Source organism: Mustelus asterias, unplaced genomic scaffold (genome assembly GCF_964213995.1).
Source record: "Mustelus asterias unplaced genomic scaffold, sMusAst1.hap1.1 HAP1_SCAFFOLD_2533, whole genome shotgun sequence".
Classification (NCBI taxonomy): Eukaryota; Metazoa; Chordata; class Chondrichthyes; order Carcharhiniformes; family Triakidae; genus Mustelus; species Mustelus asterias.
In genome coordinates this window covers 835-18,812 of record NW_027592478.1, presented here as the reverse complement: position 1 = coordinate 18,812, position 17,978 = coordinate 835, and the positions used below count along the sequence as shown (strand labels likewise).

General features: G+C 52.4%; 1 protein-coding gene across 2 annotated transcripts in view; it reads right to left on the bottom strand.

The window, feature by feature from the left end:
* The window catches only part of LOC144489773 (uncharacterized), a 50,437-nt gene extending 34,559 nt beyond the window's left edge, over positions 1-15,878 (bottom strand). For both annotated transcript variants that reach the window (XR_013497049.1, XM_078207634.1), the window contains exons 1-3: positions 15,744-15,878; positions 13,046-13,777; positions 1,049-1,108 (exon numbers count right to left, since the gene is read on the bottom strand). Coding sequence is in view for 1 of the 2 variants with exons in the window: in XM_078207634.1 (XP_078063760.1) it covers positions 1,049-1,108; positions 13,046-13,765 (780 nt within the window). In the remaining variant the exon portion in view is untranslated. The remainder of the gene's footprint in view (positions 1-1,048; positions 1,109-13,045; positions 13,778-15,743) is intronic.
* Between the last annotated feature and the right edge of the window lie 2,100 nt (positions 15,879-17,978).

Below are 17,978 nucleotides of genomic sequence, written 5' to 3'. Positions count from 1 at the left end.
CTGTGCTATTACCCACCTTTGGGTTATTATGTCCCATAGCCTACACCTTACAACAACAACTTACATTTAAAACAGAGCCTGTCACAGAGTAAAAACATCAGAGGGCGTGCCACAAGATGGTTACCAAACAAAATTCGGGGCGGCACAGTGTAACCTCACAGCGCCGGGACCCGGGTTCAATTCCAGCCTCAGGTCTGTGTGGAGTTTGCACGTTCTCCCCGTGTCTGCGTGGGTTTCCTGCGGGTGCTCCAGTTTCCTCCCACAGTCTAAAGATATGCGAGTTAGGTTGATTATGGTAAATTGCCCTTTAGGCTCCAGGGATTAGCAGGATAAACATGTGGGGTTGTGAGGATCGGGCCTGGGTGGGATTGTTGTCGGTGCAGGCTCAAAGGGCTGAATGGCCTCCTTCTGCACTATAGGGATTCTATGAAAATTTGATACAAGGCAACTTAAGGAGGTATTAAGAGCAAAAAGATTGGACAAAAAATAGGTTTGATGACATCTGTCAAAGGATGAGACAGAGTCGGAGAAACTTGAGAGCAATCCCAGACCTTGGGCCCAGGCAGTTGAAAACATGTCCGCCAGTGGTGGAGCGATAGGAATCAGGGAATGAGAGAGAGGCTCCAACTGCACGAGTTCAGCGATGTAAGGACTGGAGGAAACGACAGCAACAGGGAGAGGGGAGGCCATGCTGTAATTTATAAACCGAGGCGTCACTGGGCAGAAAGATCACACCTTCGAATGACGGTTCCTTGGCTGCCAATTGTTACATTTGACAAGATGGAACTCCTTTCCCCGTCCATCTGCACAGGCAACAACATTCCCCAACAACACACGGAGCACAGGCAGGGATAGGAGGCAGTAACCAGAGAGCGTGGCTGGCTCATCACTACCCCATTCTTGTTTTTATATCTCCTTTGGTTCAATAGAAGTCTTTAGCAGTAAGATGCAGCAAGACAAAAGCAAGGGTACATGACACAAGTGCAAAATGGTTCCAGCGCTGGCGCGACACGGAACCGATTGTTCAGGGAGGACTATTATCTCTTACCTCCAAAGGATAATCGTCAGGGAAGCAGATCTGAATATCCATCTCCTTCAAATCAAAGGGCTGCAACAGGTAAAGGAAAATGGAATCAGTGTGGCAACGTCAGGAACGCAAAAGAACCGACAGGTTACACTTCACTTCAGTGAAAATCCCAGGACATTCTGAGTTTAAAGTTTTAAAAGTTTATTTATTAGTGTCACAAGTAGGCTTAACACTGTAATGAAGTTACTGTGAAAATCCCCTAGTCGCCACACTCCGGCACCTGTTCGGATACACTAAAGGAGAATTTAGCATGGCCAATGCACCTAACCAGCACGGCTTTCAGACTCTGGGAGGAAACCGGAGCACCCGGAGGAAACCCACGCAGACACGGGGAAAATGTGTGCAGACCCCACACAGTCACCCAAGCCGGGAATCAAATCCAGGTCCCTGGCGCTGTGAGGCAGCAGAGCTAACCACTGTGCCACACCAGTTGAAGTTGAGTCTGAGCGGGTTCAAGGAGAGAGTTTCAAAGCTCAAGGTCTAGACATAGCCGAGAGCCTGGCCGTGCGTGAAGAAGAAATCATAGGGGGAGTGCCAGAGTTTTAAGAGCTTCTGAAAGCCAGTGGTTTTAGAAGAGAGATGCAGAAGGCCGGGGTTTAGTAGCTGAAACACAAATGCGTAGGTACAGAATCTACCATTCTCTGAAATTAAGGAGACACAGGATGAACCTCGGCGCAGTCAACATGAAGAGAAACAGATAGTGGCTTCTGAGTCACTGGACGGCACGGTGGCACAGTGGTTAGCACTGCTGCCTCACAGCACCAGGGACCCGGGTTCGATTCCGGCTTTGGGCCAGTGTCTGCATATTCTCCCCGTTTCTGCTCCGGGTGCTCCAGTTTCCTCCCACAGTCCAAAGATGTGTAGGTTAGGTGGATTGGCCATGCTAAATTGCCTCTTGGCGTCCTAAGATGTGTAGGTTATATGGATTAGCCATGGGAAATGTGTGGGGTTACGGAGATAGGGCAGAGGAGAGGGATACTCTGTCAGAGAGTCGGTGCAGACTAGATGGGTCGAATGGCCTCTTCTGCACTGTTAGAATTCTATGATTTAGGGTTCATTGGTGACTGACCAGAAGCTAGACTAGAGGAAGTGGCGACCCCTATTTGGTGGCAATATGACACGTTCGTAGCAAAGTGCCAACTTTCAGACAGGGGAACAGGTGGCAGAGGGGGAAGGGTGGAACGTGTGATAAGATGGTGCTGGTTATCAATGGGTGCAGCCATTGCAGGAGAAGGAAGATGGGCCCATTAACCTTGTCTGTGCCGAATGATTTGATCATAGAATCTTATAGTGCAGGAGGCTGCCATTTGGCCCATCGAGTCTGCACCGACAACAATCCCACCCTAGGCCCTATCCCCGTAACCCCATGCATTTACCCTGCTAGTCCCTCTAACCTACACAATCCGGGGCACTACGGTGCAATTTAGCATGGCCAATCAACCTAACCCACACATCTTTGGAGTGTGGGAGGAAACTGGAGCACCCGGGGTAAACCCACACAGACACAGGGAGAACGTGCAGACTCCGCACAGGCAGTGACCCAAGCCGGGAATCGAAGCCAGGTCCCTGAAGCTATGAGGCAGCAGTGCCGACCACTGTGCCACCGTGCCACCCACTTCAATCAGTGCCCTTCCTTCCAGGGGGAAGAATCAACAAACCGACACTACCAGCGACTGTTATCAAGTGATGTTGGGCAAAGAAAGCACTGAACGTTGACTGTGATACCCGCCTTGGTTCACAGACTGCCTGAGCTATTATCAATCAGTTACAAAAGCAGAAAGTGCTGGAAAATCTCAGCATCTGTGGAGAGAGAATAGAGCCAATGTTTCGAGTCTGAATGACCCTATAAATCAGTGGTCATTTCGCCAGACTACCAGTGTGAAAGTGTACCCCAAGAACAGGGCAGAGTCTCAAGAATGGAAAACTGGGATTGCTGTGGCAGGGAGATAGAACATCCAAGGAGCCGGAGCAATCCACTCAGTCCCATCTCCAGCCGTTTGGAACAGAGAGCTCCGGAATTCCACTATCTTGCGTGAAAAAAGATCTTAGAATCACAGTGCAGCAAAAGGCCATCCAGCCCATCGAGTCTGCACTGACAATAATCCCACCCAGGCCCTACCCCCGTAATCCCACGTATTTATCCTGCTAGTCCTTCTGACACGAAGGGGCAATTTAGCATGGCTAATGCACACATATTTGGAGTGTGGGAGGATACTGGAACACCCGGAGGAAACCCACGCAGACACGGGGAGAAGGGCAGACAGTGATCCAAGCCGGGAATTGAACCCCGGTCCCTGGCGCTGTGAGGCAGCAGTGCTAACCACTGTGCCACCATGCTGCACAATCTTGCTGATTTCAAACAAAGAATAAAGAAAATTACAGCACAGGAACAGGCCCTTCGGCCCTCCAAGCCAGCACCGACCATGCTACCCGACTAAACTAAAACCCTCTACCCTTCCGGGGACCATATCCCTCTATTCCCATCCTATTCATGTATTTGTCCAAACGCCCCTTAAAAGACACTATCGCATCTGCTTCCACGACCTCCCCCGGCAGTGAGTTCCAGGCACCCACTACTCTCTGTGTAAAAAAAACTTGCCTCATACATCTCCTTTAAACCTTGCCCTTCGCGCCTTAAACCTATGCCCCCTAGTAATTGACTCTTCCACCCTGGGAAAAAGCTTCTGACTATCCACTCTGTCCATGCCTCTCATAATCTTGTAGACTTCTATCAGGTCTCCCCTCAACCACTGTCATTCCAGTGAGAACAAACCAAATTTCTCCAACCGCTCCTTATAGCTAATGCCCTACATACCAGGCAACATCTGGTAAATCTTTTCTGTACCCTCTCCAAAGCCTCCACATCCTTCTGGTAGTGTGGCGACCAGAATTGAACACTATATTCCAAGTGCGGCCTAACTAAGGTTCTATAAAACTGCAACATGACTTGCCATTTTTAAACTCAATGTCCCGGCCGATGAAAGCAAGCATGTCGTATGCCTTCTTGACTACCTTCTCCACCTGCATTGCCACTTTCAGTGACCTGTGTACCTGTACACCCAGATCCCTCTGCCTATCAATACTCTTAAGGGTTCTGCCATTTACTGTATACTTCCTATCTGTATTGGACCTTCCAAAATGCATTACCTCACATTTGTCCGGATTAAACTCCATCTGCCACCTTTATGCCCAAGTCTCCAACTGATCTATATCCTGCTGTATCCTCTGATGGTCCTCATCGCTATCCGCAAATCCACCAACCTTTGTGTCGTCCGCAAACTTACTAATCAATCCAGTTACATTTTCCTCCAAATAATTTATATATATTACAAACAGCAAAGATCCCAGCACTGACCCCTGAGGAACACCACTTGTCACAGCCCTCCATTCAGAAACACACCCTTCCACTGCTACCCTCTGTCTGTGGAATTCCCTGCCCAGTGAAGCAGTTGAGGCTATGTCACTGAATGTTTTTAAGACAAGGATAGATAAATTTTTGAACAGTAAAGGAATTAAGGGTTATGGTGAGCGGGTGGGTAAGTGAAACTGAGTCCACAAAAAGATCAGCCATGATCTTATTGAATGGTGGAGCAGGCTCGAGGGGCCAGATGGCCTACTCCTGCTCCTAGTTCTTATGTTCTTCTATGACCGAGCCAGTTCTGTATCCACCTTGCCAGCTCACCTCTGATCCCATGTGACTTCACCTTCTGCACCAGTCTGCCATGAGGGACCTTGTCAAAGGCCTTACTGAAGTCCATGTAGACAACATCCACTGCCCTACCCTCAATCATCTTTGTCACTTCTTCGAAAACTCGATCAACTTAATGAGGCACGACCTCCCCTTCACAAAACCATGTTGCCTCTCACTAATACGTCCACTTATTTCCAAGTGGGAGTAAATCCTGTCTCAAAGGATCCTGTCCAATAATTTCCCTACCACTGATGTAAGGCTCACCGGCCTGTAATTACCTGGATTATTCTTGCTACCCTTCTTATACAAAGGAACAACATTGGCTATTCTCCAATCCTCTGGGACCTCCCCTGTACAGTAAGAAGTCTCACAACACCACATCATGACCTCCCCTGTAGCCAGTGAGGATACAAAGATTTCTCTCAAGGCCCCAGCAATTTCTTCCCTTGCCTCTCTCAGTATTCTGGGGTATATCCCATCAGGCCCTGGGGACTTGTTTGCCTTAATGTTTCTCAAGAACCCCAATACCACCTCCTCAACATGACTCAAATTATCTACACGCCCTTTCCCAGACTCATTATCCACCAAGTTCTTCTCTTTGGTGAATACTGACGCAAAGTACTCATTTAATAGCTCACCCATTTCCTCTGGCTCCATGCATAGATTCCCTCCCCTGTCCTTGAGTGGGCCAACCCTCTCCCTGGCTACCCTCTATATATAGAATAGAACATAGAACAGTACAGCACAGAAAAGGCCCTTCGGCCCACGATGTTGTGCCGAGCTTTATCTGAAACCAAGATCAAGCTATCCTACTCCCTACCATCCTGGTGTGCTCCATGTGCCTATCCAATAACCGCTTAAAGGTTCCTAAAGTGTCTGACTCCACTATCACAGCAGGCAGTCCATTCCACACCCCAACCACTCTCTGAGTAAAGAACCTACCTCGGACATCCTTCCTATATCTCCCACCATGAACCCTATAGTTATGCCCCCTTGTAATAGTTCCATCCACCCGAGGAAATAGTCTTTGAACGTTCACTCTATCTATCTCCTTCATCATTTTATAAACCTCTATTAAGTCTCCCCTCAACCTCCTCCGCTCCAGAGAGAACAGCCCTAGCTCCCTTGACCTTTCCTCATAAGACCTACCTTCCAAACCAGGCAGCATCCTGGTAAATCTCCTTTGCACTCTTTCCAGCGCTTCCACATCCTTCTTATAGTGAGGTGACCAGAACTGCACACAATATTCCAAATGTGGTCTCACCAAGGTCCTGTACAGTTGCAGCATAACCCCACGCCTCTTAAACTCCAACCCCCTGTTAATAAAAGCTAACACACTATAGGCCTTCTTCACAGCTCTATCCACTTGAGTGGCAACCTTCAGAGATCTGTGGATATGGACCCCAAGATCTCTCTGTTCCTCCACAGTCTTCAGAACCCTACCTTTGACCCTGGAATCCATATTTAAATTTGTCCTACCAAAATGAATCACCTCATATTTATCAGGGTTAAACATATATTTTTTTAAAAGCCTTGGGATTTTCCTTAATCCTGCCGGCCAATGACTTTTTGTGACCCCTTTTAGCCCTCCTTACTCATTGCTTAAGTTTCTTTCTACTTTCCTTGTATTCCACACTTGCTTCCTATCTTTGACAAATGCTTCATTTTTCTCTTTGACTCGGCTCACAATATCTCTCGTTATCGAAGGTTCCAAAACTTGCCATACTTATCCTTCATCCTTACAGGAATGTGCCGGTCCTGAATCCCTATCAACTTGCACTTGAAAGCCTCCCACATGCCAGATGTTGATTTGCCCTCAAACATCTGCCCCCAATCTACATTCTTCAGTTCCTGCCTAACATTGTTGTAATTAGCCTTCCTCTAATTTAGCACCTTAACTTGAGGACTACGCTTATCTTTAGAACATAGAACATAGAACATAGAACATTACAGCGCAGAACAGGCCCTTCGGCCCACGATGTTGCACCGACCAGTTAAAAAAAAAACTGTGACCCTCCAACCTAAACCAATTTCTTTTCGTCCATGAACCTATCTACGGATCTCTTAAACGCCCCCAAACTAGGCGCATTTACTACTGATGCTGGCAGGGCATTCCAATCCCTCACCACCCTCTGGGTAAAGAACCTACCCCTGACATCGGTTCTATAACTACCCCCCCTCAATTTAAAGCCATGCCCCCTCGTGCTGGATTTCTCCATCAGAGGAAAAAGGCTATCACTATCCACCCTATCTAAACCTCTAATCATCTTATATGTTTCAATAAGATCCCCTCTTAGCCGCCGCCTTTCCAGCGAAAACAATCCCAAATCCCTCAGCCTCTCCTCATAGGATCTCCCCTCCATACCAGGCAACATCCTGGTAAACCTCCTCTGCACCCTCTCCAAAGCCTCCACATCCTTCCTGTAATGTGGGGACCAGAACTGCACACAGTACTCCAAGTGCGGCCGCACCAGAGTTGTGTACAGTTGCAACATAACGCTACGACTCCTAAATTCAATCCCCCTACCAATAAACGCCAAGACACCATATGCCTTCTTAACAACCTTATCTACTTGATTCCCAACTTTCAGGGATCTATGCACACATACACCTAGATCCCTCTGCTCCTCCACACTATTCAAAGTCCTCCCGTTAGCCCTATACTCAACACATCTGTTATTCCTACCAAAGTGAATTACCTCACACTTCTCCGCATTAAACTCCATCCGCCACCTCTCGGCCCAACTTTGCAACCTGTCTAAGTCTTCCTGCAAACTACGACACCCTTCCTCACTGTCTACCACACCACCGACTTTGGTGTCATCAGCAAATTTGCTAATCCACCCAACTATACCCTCATCCAGATCATTAATAAATATTACAAACAGCAGTGGCCCCAAAACAGATCCCTGAGGTACACCACTTGTAACCGCACTCCATGATGAATATTTACTATCAACCACCACCCTCTGTTTCCTATCCGCTAGCCAATTCCTGATCCAATTTCCTAGATCACCCCCAATCCCATACATCTGCATTTTCTGCAGAAGCCTACCATGGTGAACCTTATCAAACGCCTTACTAAAATCCATATATACCACGTCCACTGCCTTGCCCCCATCCACCTCCTTGGTCACTTTCTCAAAAAACTCAATAAGGTTAGTAAGGCACGACCTACCTGCCACAAAACCATGCTGACTATCACCTATCAATTCATTACTCTCCAAATAACTATAAATCCTATCCCTTATAATTTTTTCCAACATCTTGCCGACAACAGAAGTGAGACTCACCGGTCTATAATTCCCGGGGAAGTCTCTGTTCCCCTTCTTAAACAATGGGACAACATTCGCTAACCTCCAATCTTCTGGTACTATACCAGAGGCCAACGACGACCTGAAGATCAGAGCCAGAGGCTCTGCAATCACTTCTCTTGCCTCCCAGAGAATCCTTGGATAAATCCCATCCGGACCAGGGGATTTATCTATTTTCAGACCCTCCAGAATATCCTGCACATCCTCCTTATCAACTGTAATACTGTCTATTCTACTCCCTTGCAACCCAGTGTCCTCCTCAGCTATATTCATGTCCCCTTGCGTGAACACCGAAGAGAAATATTGGTTCAATGCTTCACCAATCTCCTCCGGTTCCACACATAACTTCCCTCTGCCATCTATAACTGGCCCTAAACTTGCCCTAACCAACCTTCTGTTCTTGACATACCTATAGAACGCCTTAGGATTCTCTTTAACCCTATCCGCCAAAGTCTTCTCATGTCCCCTTTTAGCCCTTCTAAGCTCGCTCTTCAACTCCCTCTTAGCCAATCTAAAGCTTTCTAGTGCACTACCCGAGTGCTCACGTCTCATCCGAACATAAGCCTCCTTTTTCTTTTTAACCAACAAAGAAACTTTTTTGGTGCACCACGGTTCCCTAGCCCTACCAATTCCTCCTTGCCTGACAGGGACATACCTATCACAGACTCGCAGTAGCTGCTCCTTGAAAAAACTCCACATGTCGGACGTTCCCAGTCCCTGTAATCTCCTAGTCCAACCTATGTTTCCTAATTCTCTCCTAATAGCCTCATAATTACCCTTCCCCCAGCTAAAACCATTGGCCCGAGGTTCATGCCTATCCCTTTCCATCACTAAGGTGAACGTAACCGAATTGTGGTCACTATCACCAAAATGCACACCAACTTCCAAGTCTAGCACCTGGTCTGGCTCATTTCCCAGCACCAGATCCAATATAGCCTCACCTCTAGTTGGCCTGTCTACATACTGAGTCAAAAAACCTTCCTGCACGCTTTGAACAAAAACTGACCCCTCTAACGAGCTAGAGCTATAACAATTCCAGTCAATATTAGTCAAGTTAAAATCCCCCATAACAATTGCCCTATTACTTTCACTCCTAAGCAGGATTGACTCCGCAATCCTTTCCTCAACCTCTCTAGAACTTTTAGGAGGTCTATAAAAGACTCCCAACAGGGTGACCTCTCCTCTCCTATTTCTAATCTCCGCCCATACTACCTCAACAGATAAGTCCTCATCAAACCTCCTCTCTGACACTGTGATACAATCTCTGACCAATAATGCTACCCCTCCCCCTCTTCTACCTCCTTCCCTACTTCGACTAAAACATTTGAACCCCGGGACCTGCAGCATCCATTCCTGCCCCTGCTCTATCCATGTCTCTGAAATAGCCACAACATCGAAGTCCCAGGTACTGATCCACGCTGCAAGTTCACCCACTTTATTGCGAATACTCCTGGCATTGAAGTATACACATTTCAAACCCTGCTCCACCCCACCTCTGCAATGCCGTGCATTGCAGTCCCCATCCATGCATCCCTCACTTTCAGCCCCACTACTCAGGATCCCTCCCCCCCCCCGAATCAGTTTAAACCTCCCTGCATGGCCTTAGCAAATTTACCCCCCAGGATATTGGTCCCCTTCTGATTAAGGTGTAGACCATCCTTCTCATAGAGGTCACACCTTCCCCAGTACGAGCCCCAATTGCTTAAGTACCTGAACCCCTCCCTCCTGCACCATCCCCTCAGCCATGAATTCAAACCTTCCCTCTCCCTATTCCTCTCTAAACTATCCCGTGGTACAGGCAAGAGTCCAGAGATAACCACTCTGTCAGTCTTGGCCTTTAGTTTCCACCCCAACTCCATAAATCCCTGCCTAATATCCCCTTCCCCTATCTTCCCTATGTCGTGTGTCCCCACATGTACAATAACTTGTGGTTTATCTCCCTCCCCCCTAAGAGTCCTGAATACCCTGTCAGACACATCCCGGACCCCAGCCCCTGGTAGGCAACACACCAACCCTGAGTCCCTACCTTTAGTTCCGACCCTCCTATCTGTCTCCTTAATTGTGGAGTCCCCAATCACAAGGCCCAGTCTTTTACAGCCCCTAACCACCTGAGCTTTCTCACTCGGCTCACCCCCAGAGATCTGCTCTCTATGCTCAGTTGATTCCTCCTCAACTGTAGCCTCCAGCACCGAAAACCTATTATGGAGGGGAACCGCCCCAGGGGATTGTCTTCCCGATTGCTTCTTACCCCTCCTCCTGGCATTGACCCAAGCCTCATTTCTAGGAGTTACTATTTCTCTATAACTCCTATCAACTTCCACCTCCGCCTCCCGAATTATGCGGAGTTCCTCTACCTCCCCCTCCAGCTCCTTTACACGCTCCTCCAGAAGCTGCAATCTAATGCACTTCTTACAACTAAAATCTCCTGAAACACTACTGGATTTCCTCACCACATACATCCCACAGGAGATGCAGCATACTGCCTGAACTGCCATCCCTGAAGCCATTACCAGCAAGAAAAAAAGAAAACAAAAAACTTCCCCACACTTCCCCAACTGTCACACTCTACTGCAGCCCGAGCAGCACTCCCTCACTGAGACACCAACTGTCACTCTCCACTGCAGCCCGAGCAGCACTCCCACAGTGAGATACCAACTGTCACTCTCCACTGCAGCCCGAGCAGCACCTTTATCCATCAGTACCTTAAAGCTTACTGAATTGTGGTCACTGTTCCCGAACTGCTCCCCTACTGAAACATCGACCACCTGGCCGGGCTCATTCCCCAATACCAGGTCCAGTACAGCCCCTTCCCTAGTTGGATTATCTACATACTGTTTCAAGAAGCCCTCCTGGATGCTCCTTACAAACTCTGGCCCATCCACGCCCCTGGCACTAAGTGAGTCCCAGTCAATATAGGGGAAGTTAAAATTTCCCACCACAACAACCCTGTTACTTTTACATCTTGTCAAAATCTGCCTACATATCTGTTCCTCTATCTCCCGCTGGCGGTTGGGTGGCCTATAGTAAACCCCCAACATTGTGACTATACCCATCCTATTCCTGAGCTCTACCCATATTGCCTCGCTGTATGAACCCCGCAAGGTGTCCTCCCACAGTACAGCTGAGAGATTCTCCTTAACCAGTAGTGCAACTCCCCCGCCTCTTTTACATCCCCCTCTATCCCACCTGAAACATCTATATCCTGAAATGTTAAGCTGCCAATCCTGTCCTTCCCTTAACCAAGTCTCTGTAATAGCAACATCATAGTTCCAAGTACTGATCCAAGCTCTAAGATCATCTGCCTTACCTGTTACACTTCTCGCATTGAAACAAATGCACTTCAGTCCACCAGACCCTCTTTGATTTGCAACCACACCCTACCTGCTGTTTCTGAGTCTTACTCTCTGGTTCCCTTCAGCTAATTCACCTTTGCTTTGGTTCCAAACTAGTTTAAATCCTCCCGTGTGACACTAGCAAACCTCCCGGCCAGAATATTTATGTCCTTCCAGTTTAGATGCAATCCATCCTTCTCGTACATTTCATTCCTGATTGGCCTGGCTCTAATTATTAGATTAAATCACTTTGCTCTCGATTCCTCCACCTGCAGAAACGTCCTCTAAGCCCCCATTCTGGTGAATCTGTACTGTTTCCCACTCGAGGCCATTGTACCCTCCAGGACTGAACCATCAGGCATTCAGGGCTCGATTCAACTGAAACATTGGTGCCACCCATCGCTTTGGATTCCAGACTCATTTTTGGAAACCAGCTCCCAGTGGCAGGGTGACAGTACTATTGGGAAAAAAAAACAGGGAGGGCTCTGGGGAAGGAACAGCCAGGGAGTGGGACTAATTGGAGAGATCTTTCACAGAGCCAGCACACACATGATGGCAGAGTGGCCATTTCTAGCTCTGACGAAGGCTCATCCAGACTCGAAACGTTGGCTCTATTCTCTCTCCACAGATGCTGTCAGAGGTGCTGGGATTTTCCAGCATTTCTGTTTTTGTTTCAGATTCCAGCATCCGCAGTATTTTGCCTTTATTATATTGGCCATTCCCTGTCTTGTATAATTCTATGCTTCACATTGAAGTGCATTGCAAGGATAGTGGAGCTGTGTAGGGACGAGATAGAGAATGGAATAAAAAGAAATGCTGATAGGGGGAGATGATGCAAGGGGGAGGCCGGGGGGGGGGGTGGTTTAAAAATACCGGGATGGACCAGTTTTTGTGCACTCCTGGGTAGCACAGTGATTAGCACTGCTGCCTCACAGCGCCAGGGAACCGGGTTCGATTCCCGGCTTGGGTCACTGTCTGTGTGGAGTTTGCACATTCTCCCCGTGTCTGAACAAAGAACAGTACAGCACAGGAAACAGGCCCTTCAGCCCTCCAAGCCTGTGCCGCTCATTGGTCCAACTAGACCATTCGTTTGTATCCCTCCATTCCCAGGCTGCTCATGTGACTATCCAGGTAAGTCTTAAACGATGTCAGCGTGCCTGCCTCCACCACCCTACTTGGCAGCGCATTCCAGGCCCCCACCACCCTCTGTGTAAAAAACATCCCTCTAATATCTGAGTTATACCTCGCCCCTCTCACCTTGAGCCCGTGACCCCTCGTGATCGTCACCTCCGACCTGGGAAAAAGCTTCCCACTGTTCACCCTATCTATCCCCTTCTGCATGGGTTTCCTCCGGGTGCTCCGGTTTCCTCCCACAGTCCGAAGGTGTGAGAATTGGTCATGCTAAATTGCCCCTAGTTTCAGGGGGATTAGCAGGGTAAATATGTAGGGAATAGGGCATGGGTGGGATTGTGGTCGGTGCAGACTCGATGGGCTGAATGGCCTCCTTCTGCACTGTAGGGATTCTATGATTCTTAACTGAAGCTAGACTTTTAACTTGCTTATTCGGACAGGATGGAAGTCTTCCACACCCTCTATGCTGCTAGGGGGGGTTCCAGCTTACCCAGTCTGGATCTGTTGGCTCCACCATGATCCGGTAGAAGGTCTGCTTCCCATCCTCACTTTCCTGGATTATCAGCTGGTCTTTCGGGAAGCGTTTCATCAGCTGGCTGATCTCGGTCTCTCGCAGTTGCCGGGCAACCTCTTGGGTCAGCTCGGTCAGCTTGACCTCGTCCTTGACCACAGCAGGGCGGGAGACAGGCGGGCGGATGAGTGGCCCGCCGGGGTTCAGGTTGACCCTGATGGGCCCGGGCTCCACGCAGTCCCTCAGGGGAGGCTGCTTCTCCGGGTGCCAGAAGCGACACCTCTCTTCCATGGCACAGTAGCCGGACAGGTAATAGCGACACGGCTTCTTGGGTCTGTCCCGGGGAACCGGCATCTTGGGCGTCCCGAGCCGTGCCCGTCCCTGGGTGCCGGGGTCCTCTGCTGGTTTGACAGTGCCGCCGTTGGCCGAGCTGTCCATGCCGCCCTGGCACTGGGTGACATCGGTGGCACCATCGTTGTGATTTTCGGGCACACTCGAGCCCACCCGCGGCTCCAGATGCTCGTGCAGGAACCAGCACCTCCGTCCAAACTGGCAGTACTTTCCCCGAGAAAAGAAGCGGCAGATCGGGGGGTGCGGATTCGCGTTCCTGGGTTTCAGCTGAGACGTGCCGAAGTTCCTGGTTTTCTCCGTGCTGTCGGCGGTCCTGGCCTCCGGCGCTGAGCTGGGATCGACCTCCATCGCTTCCGGGTTCTGTGGGTAGAAACAGCAGCTGTAGTCAGTGGGGCAATAGCTGCGGCGAGGTGTGGATTACAGGAGGTAGGGTGGGGAGGGGGCAAGAACGCTGATGGGGGGGGGGGCATCCGACATCCTCAGAATTTCCTTCCCGGGATGGTATTAAACATGGGAATGAGAGTGGGCTAACCGCCGACCACTTTGTACAACGCCTGCACACCCTGCAAGAGCTGGAACTCACTGAATGATTTGTAATAACTGCTCACCTCTACAAACTACAACTTTGCAGTCTGCATCCTCGCTCTATGTCCTCGAAGAGCGGTGTGAGCAGCCAGTAACTCCTTCCATGACTGCAGCCAGGTTTACACCAAGCCCTGTTGGTGGGAGGGTATTGGGGGACCCGACAACCTCCCTGGAAATGATGGAGGAGGGGCGAGGCTCCCAAAACCACCAGATCCAAGCAACCCGCGAGATGCCACATACAGTCAGGCGTCAGATTCCTGAGTCCGCAAAGGCAGGGTTCGAAGCTGACCCGGGGCAAGAATGCTATTGCCATCTGACTGAAAGGGTCGTGAACGTAGCCCAATCCATCACACAAACCAGCCTCTCATCCAGTGACTCCGTCTACACTTCCCGCTGCCTCAAAAAAGCAGCCAGCATAAGCAAGCACCCCACGCACCCCGGACATTCTCTCTTCCGTTGGGAAAAAGATACAAAAGTCTGAGGTCAGGTACCAACCGACTCAAGAACAGCTTCTTCCCTGCTGCCGTCAGACTTTTGAACAGACCTACCTCGCAATAAGTTGACCTTTCTCTGCACCCTAGCTATGACTGTAACACTACATTCTGCACTCTCTCCTTTCCTTCTCTATGAATGGTATGCTTTGTCTATACAGCACGCAAGAAACAATACTTTTCACCGCATACTAATACATGTGACAATAATAAATCAAATCAAAATGATCAAATTAACATGAGCAGTTTAACAAGAAAGCCAGCGCCTTTCCAAATCTTGTAAAGATTGTTGAAATGCCATTCCCAATTAAATATACTCTTGACACTTAAGGCAGCCTTGGAGCAGTAGGTGGTAATGTCACTGGGGACTGGTAATCCAGAGGCCTGGGCTATAGCTCCGAATTCTTGGGTTCAAACCCCACCGCGGCAGCTTTGATTCAATTTGCTAATAAATCTAGAATTCAAAGTGAGTTTCAGTAATTGTGACGAGAAAACTATTGGTTTGCTGTAAAAACCCATCTGGATCACTAATGTCCTTTAGGGAAGGAAATCTGCCGTCCTTACCCTGGTCTGGCCTACACGAGACTCCAGAGCCACAGCAATGTGGTTGACTTTTAACTTCCCGCTGAAACGGCCGAGCGAGACACTCGTATCAAAACCACGACAGAAGCACTGTGGGTGTACCGACACCACATGTACCGCAGCGGTTCAAGGAGGTGGCTCACCACTGCCTCATTAAAGGTAATTAGCAATGGGCAATAAATGCTGGCCTTGCCAGCGACGCACATATGATACCAACAAATTTTTAAAAAGTTGTATGAATAATCCTGGTACTCCAGTATTTCACCAAGCAGCCACTCTGAACTGATCATAGAATCCCTACAGTGCAGCAGGAGGCCATTCAGCCTAGTTGAACCATTACCCTATCCCTGTAAACCCTGCACATTTACCATGGCTAATCCACTAACCCACACATCTTGGGACACTAAGGGGCAATTTAACATGGCCAATCAACCTAACCTACACACCTTTCGCTCTGTGGAAGGGAACCAGAGCACATGGAGGAAACCCACGCAGACACGGGGAGAACTCCACACAGTTACCCAAGGCTGGACTTGAACCCAGGGCCCTGGCGCCGAGAGGCAGCAGTGCTAACCACTGTGCTGCCCACGATGGTGAACATTGTCCTGTGAGTTGATACTGCCATGTCTGACCCTGTCACTGGCAGAGACACACAAGCACAAACTCACCTCTTTCAGTAGGTTTTAGGGCCACCAGGAGACACCAAGTCCAAATTAGGGCAAATCACCGAAATCCCAGCACTGCACATTTCAGGAACCTGAACAAAAACGTTGACAAGAGTCCACACTTCAGCACAGAGAAATGAACAAACTTGGGAAATCACAATCTGCATGGCTCCACAAACATTGTATTTACTCAGCCAATCAATACTTCAGACAAAACTTTCATTTAAACAAAAATCCACACTCATGTCTGGCTCATTCGCAAACACACCGACACACAGAGGCACCGGACACGATCTCGGGCCCACAGCAACGGTCAAGAAGCAGCATTTACATCGACTAATCCTCAACATCAAGGTCAGCAAAACTTCAGAAACATGTCAAAGTTGCACAATTCATATCAAAATGCTGAAACTGAGGAGGGGGGGGGGGTAATTGGGACAGGGAAGGGTCAAGGGGAGGGGGGAGGGGAGGGGTGGACAAGGGGGGGGAAGGGTGGACAAGGGGGGACGGGGGAGGGAGGGGAGGGGGGGGACGGGGAAGGGAGGGGAGGGGGGGACGGGGAGGGAGGGGAGGGGGGGGGCGGGGGAGGGAGGGAAGGGGGGGACGGACGGAGGGGAGGGGGGGACGGACGGAGGGGAGGGGGGGGACGGACGGAGGGGAGGGGGGGACGGGGGAGGGGGGGGACGGGGAGGGGGGGACGGGGAGGGGGGGACGGGGAGGGGGACCGGGGAGGGGGGGACGGGGAGGGGGGACGGGGAGGGGGGGACGGGGAGGGGGGGACGGGGAGGGGGGGGACGGGGAGGGGGGGACGGGGAGGGGGGGACGGGGAGGGGGGGACGGGGAGGGGGGGACGGGGAGGGGGGACGGGGAGGGGGGACGGGGAGGGGGGGACGGGGAGGGGGGACGGGGAGGGGGGGACGGGGAGGGGGGGACGGGGAGGGGGGGACGGGGAGGGGGGACGGGGAGGGGGGGACGGGGAGGGGGGGACGGGGAGGGGGGGACGGGGAGGGGGGACGGGGGGGGGGGGGAGGGGGAGGGGGGAGGGGGAGGGGGGGAAGGGAGGGGGAGGGGGGGAAGGGGAGGGGGAGGGGGGGACGGGGAGGGGGAGGGGGGGACGGGGAGGGGGAGGGGGGGACGGGGAGGGGGAGGGGGGACGGGGAGGGGGGAGGGGGGGACGGGGGAGGGGAGGGGGGACGGGGAGGGGGGAGGGGGGGACGGGGAGGGGGAGGGGGGGACGGGGAGGGGGAGGGGGGGACGGGGAGGGGGAGGGGGGGACGGGGAGGGGGAGGGGGGACGGGGAGGGGGAGGGGGGGACGGGGAGGGGGAGGGGGGGACGGGGAGGGGGAGGGGGGACGGGGAGGGGGAGGGGGGACGGGGAGGGGGAGGGGGGGACGGGGAGGGGGAGGGGGGACGGGGAGGGGGAGGGGGGACGGGGAGGGGGAGGGGGGGGACGGGGAGGGGGAGGGGGGGACGGGGAGGGGGAGGGGGGGACGGGGGAGGGGGAGGGGGGGACGGGGAGGGGGAGGGGGGGACGGGGAGGGGGAGGGGGGGACGGGGAGGGGAGGGGGGGACGGGGAGGGGGAGGGGGAGGGGGGGACGGGGAGGGGGAGGGGGGGACGGGGAGGGGGAGGGGGGGACGGGGAGGGGGAGGGGGGGACGGGGAGGGGGAGGGGGGGACGGGGAGGGGGAGGGGGGGACGGGGAGGGGGAGGGGGGGACGGGGAGGGGGAGGGGGGGACGGGGAGGGGGAGGGGGGGACGGGGAGGGGGGGACGGGGAGGGGGAGACGGGGAGGGGGAGACGGGGGGAGGGGGAGGGGGAGGGGGGAGGGGGAGGGGGGAGGGGAGGGGGGGACGGGGGGGGAGGGGGAGGGGGGGACGGGGGGAGGGGGGGACGGGGAGGGGAGACGGGGAGGGGGAGACGGGGAGGGGGAGACGGGGAGGGGGAGGGGGGGGACGGGGAGGGGGACGGGGAGGGGGAGGGGGGGGACGGGGAGGGGGACGGGGAGGGGGACGGGGAGGGGGAGGTGGGGAGGGGGACGGGGAGGGGGGACGGGGAGGGGGGGACGGGGAGGGGGGGACGGGGAGGGGGGGGACGGGGAGGGGGGGACGGGGAGGGGGGGACGGGGAGGGGGGGACGGGGAGGGGGGGACGGGGAGGGGGGGACGGGGAGGGGGGGACGGGGAGGGGGGGACGGGGAGGGGGGGACGGGGAGGGGGGGACGGGGAGGGGGGGACGGGG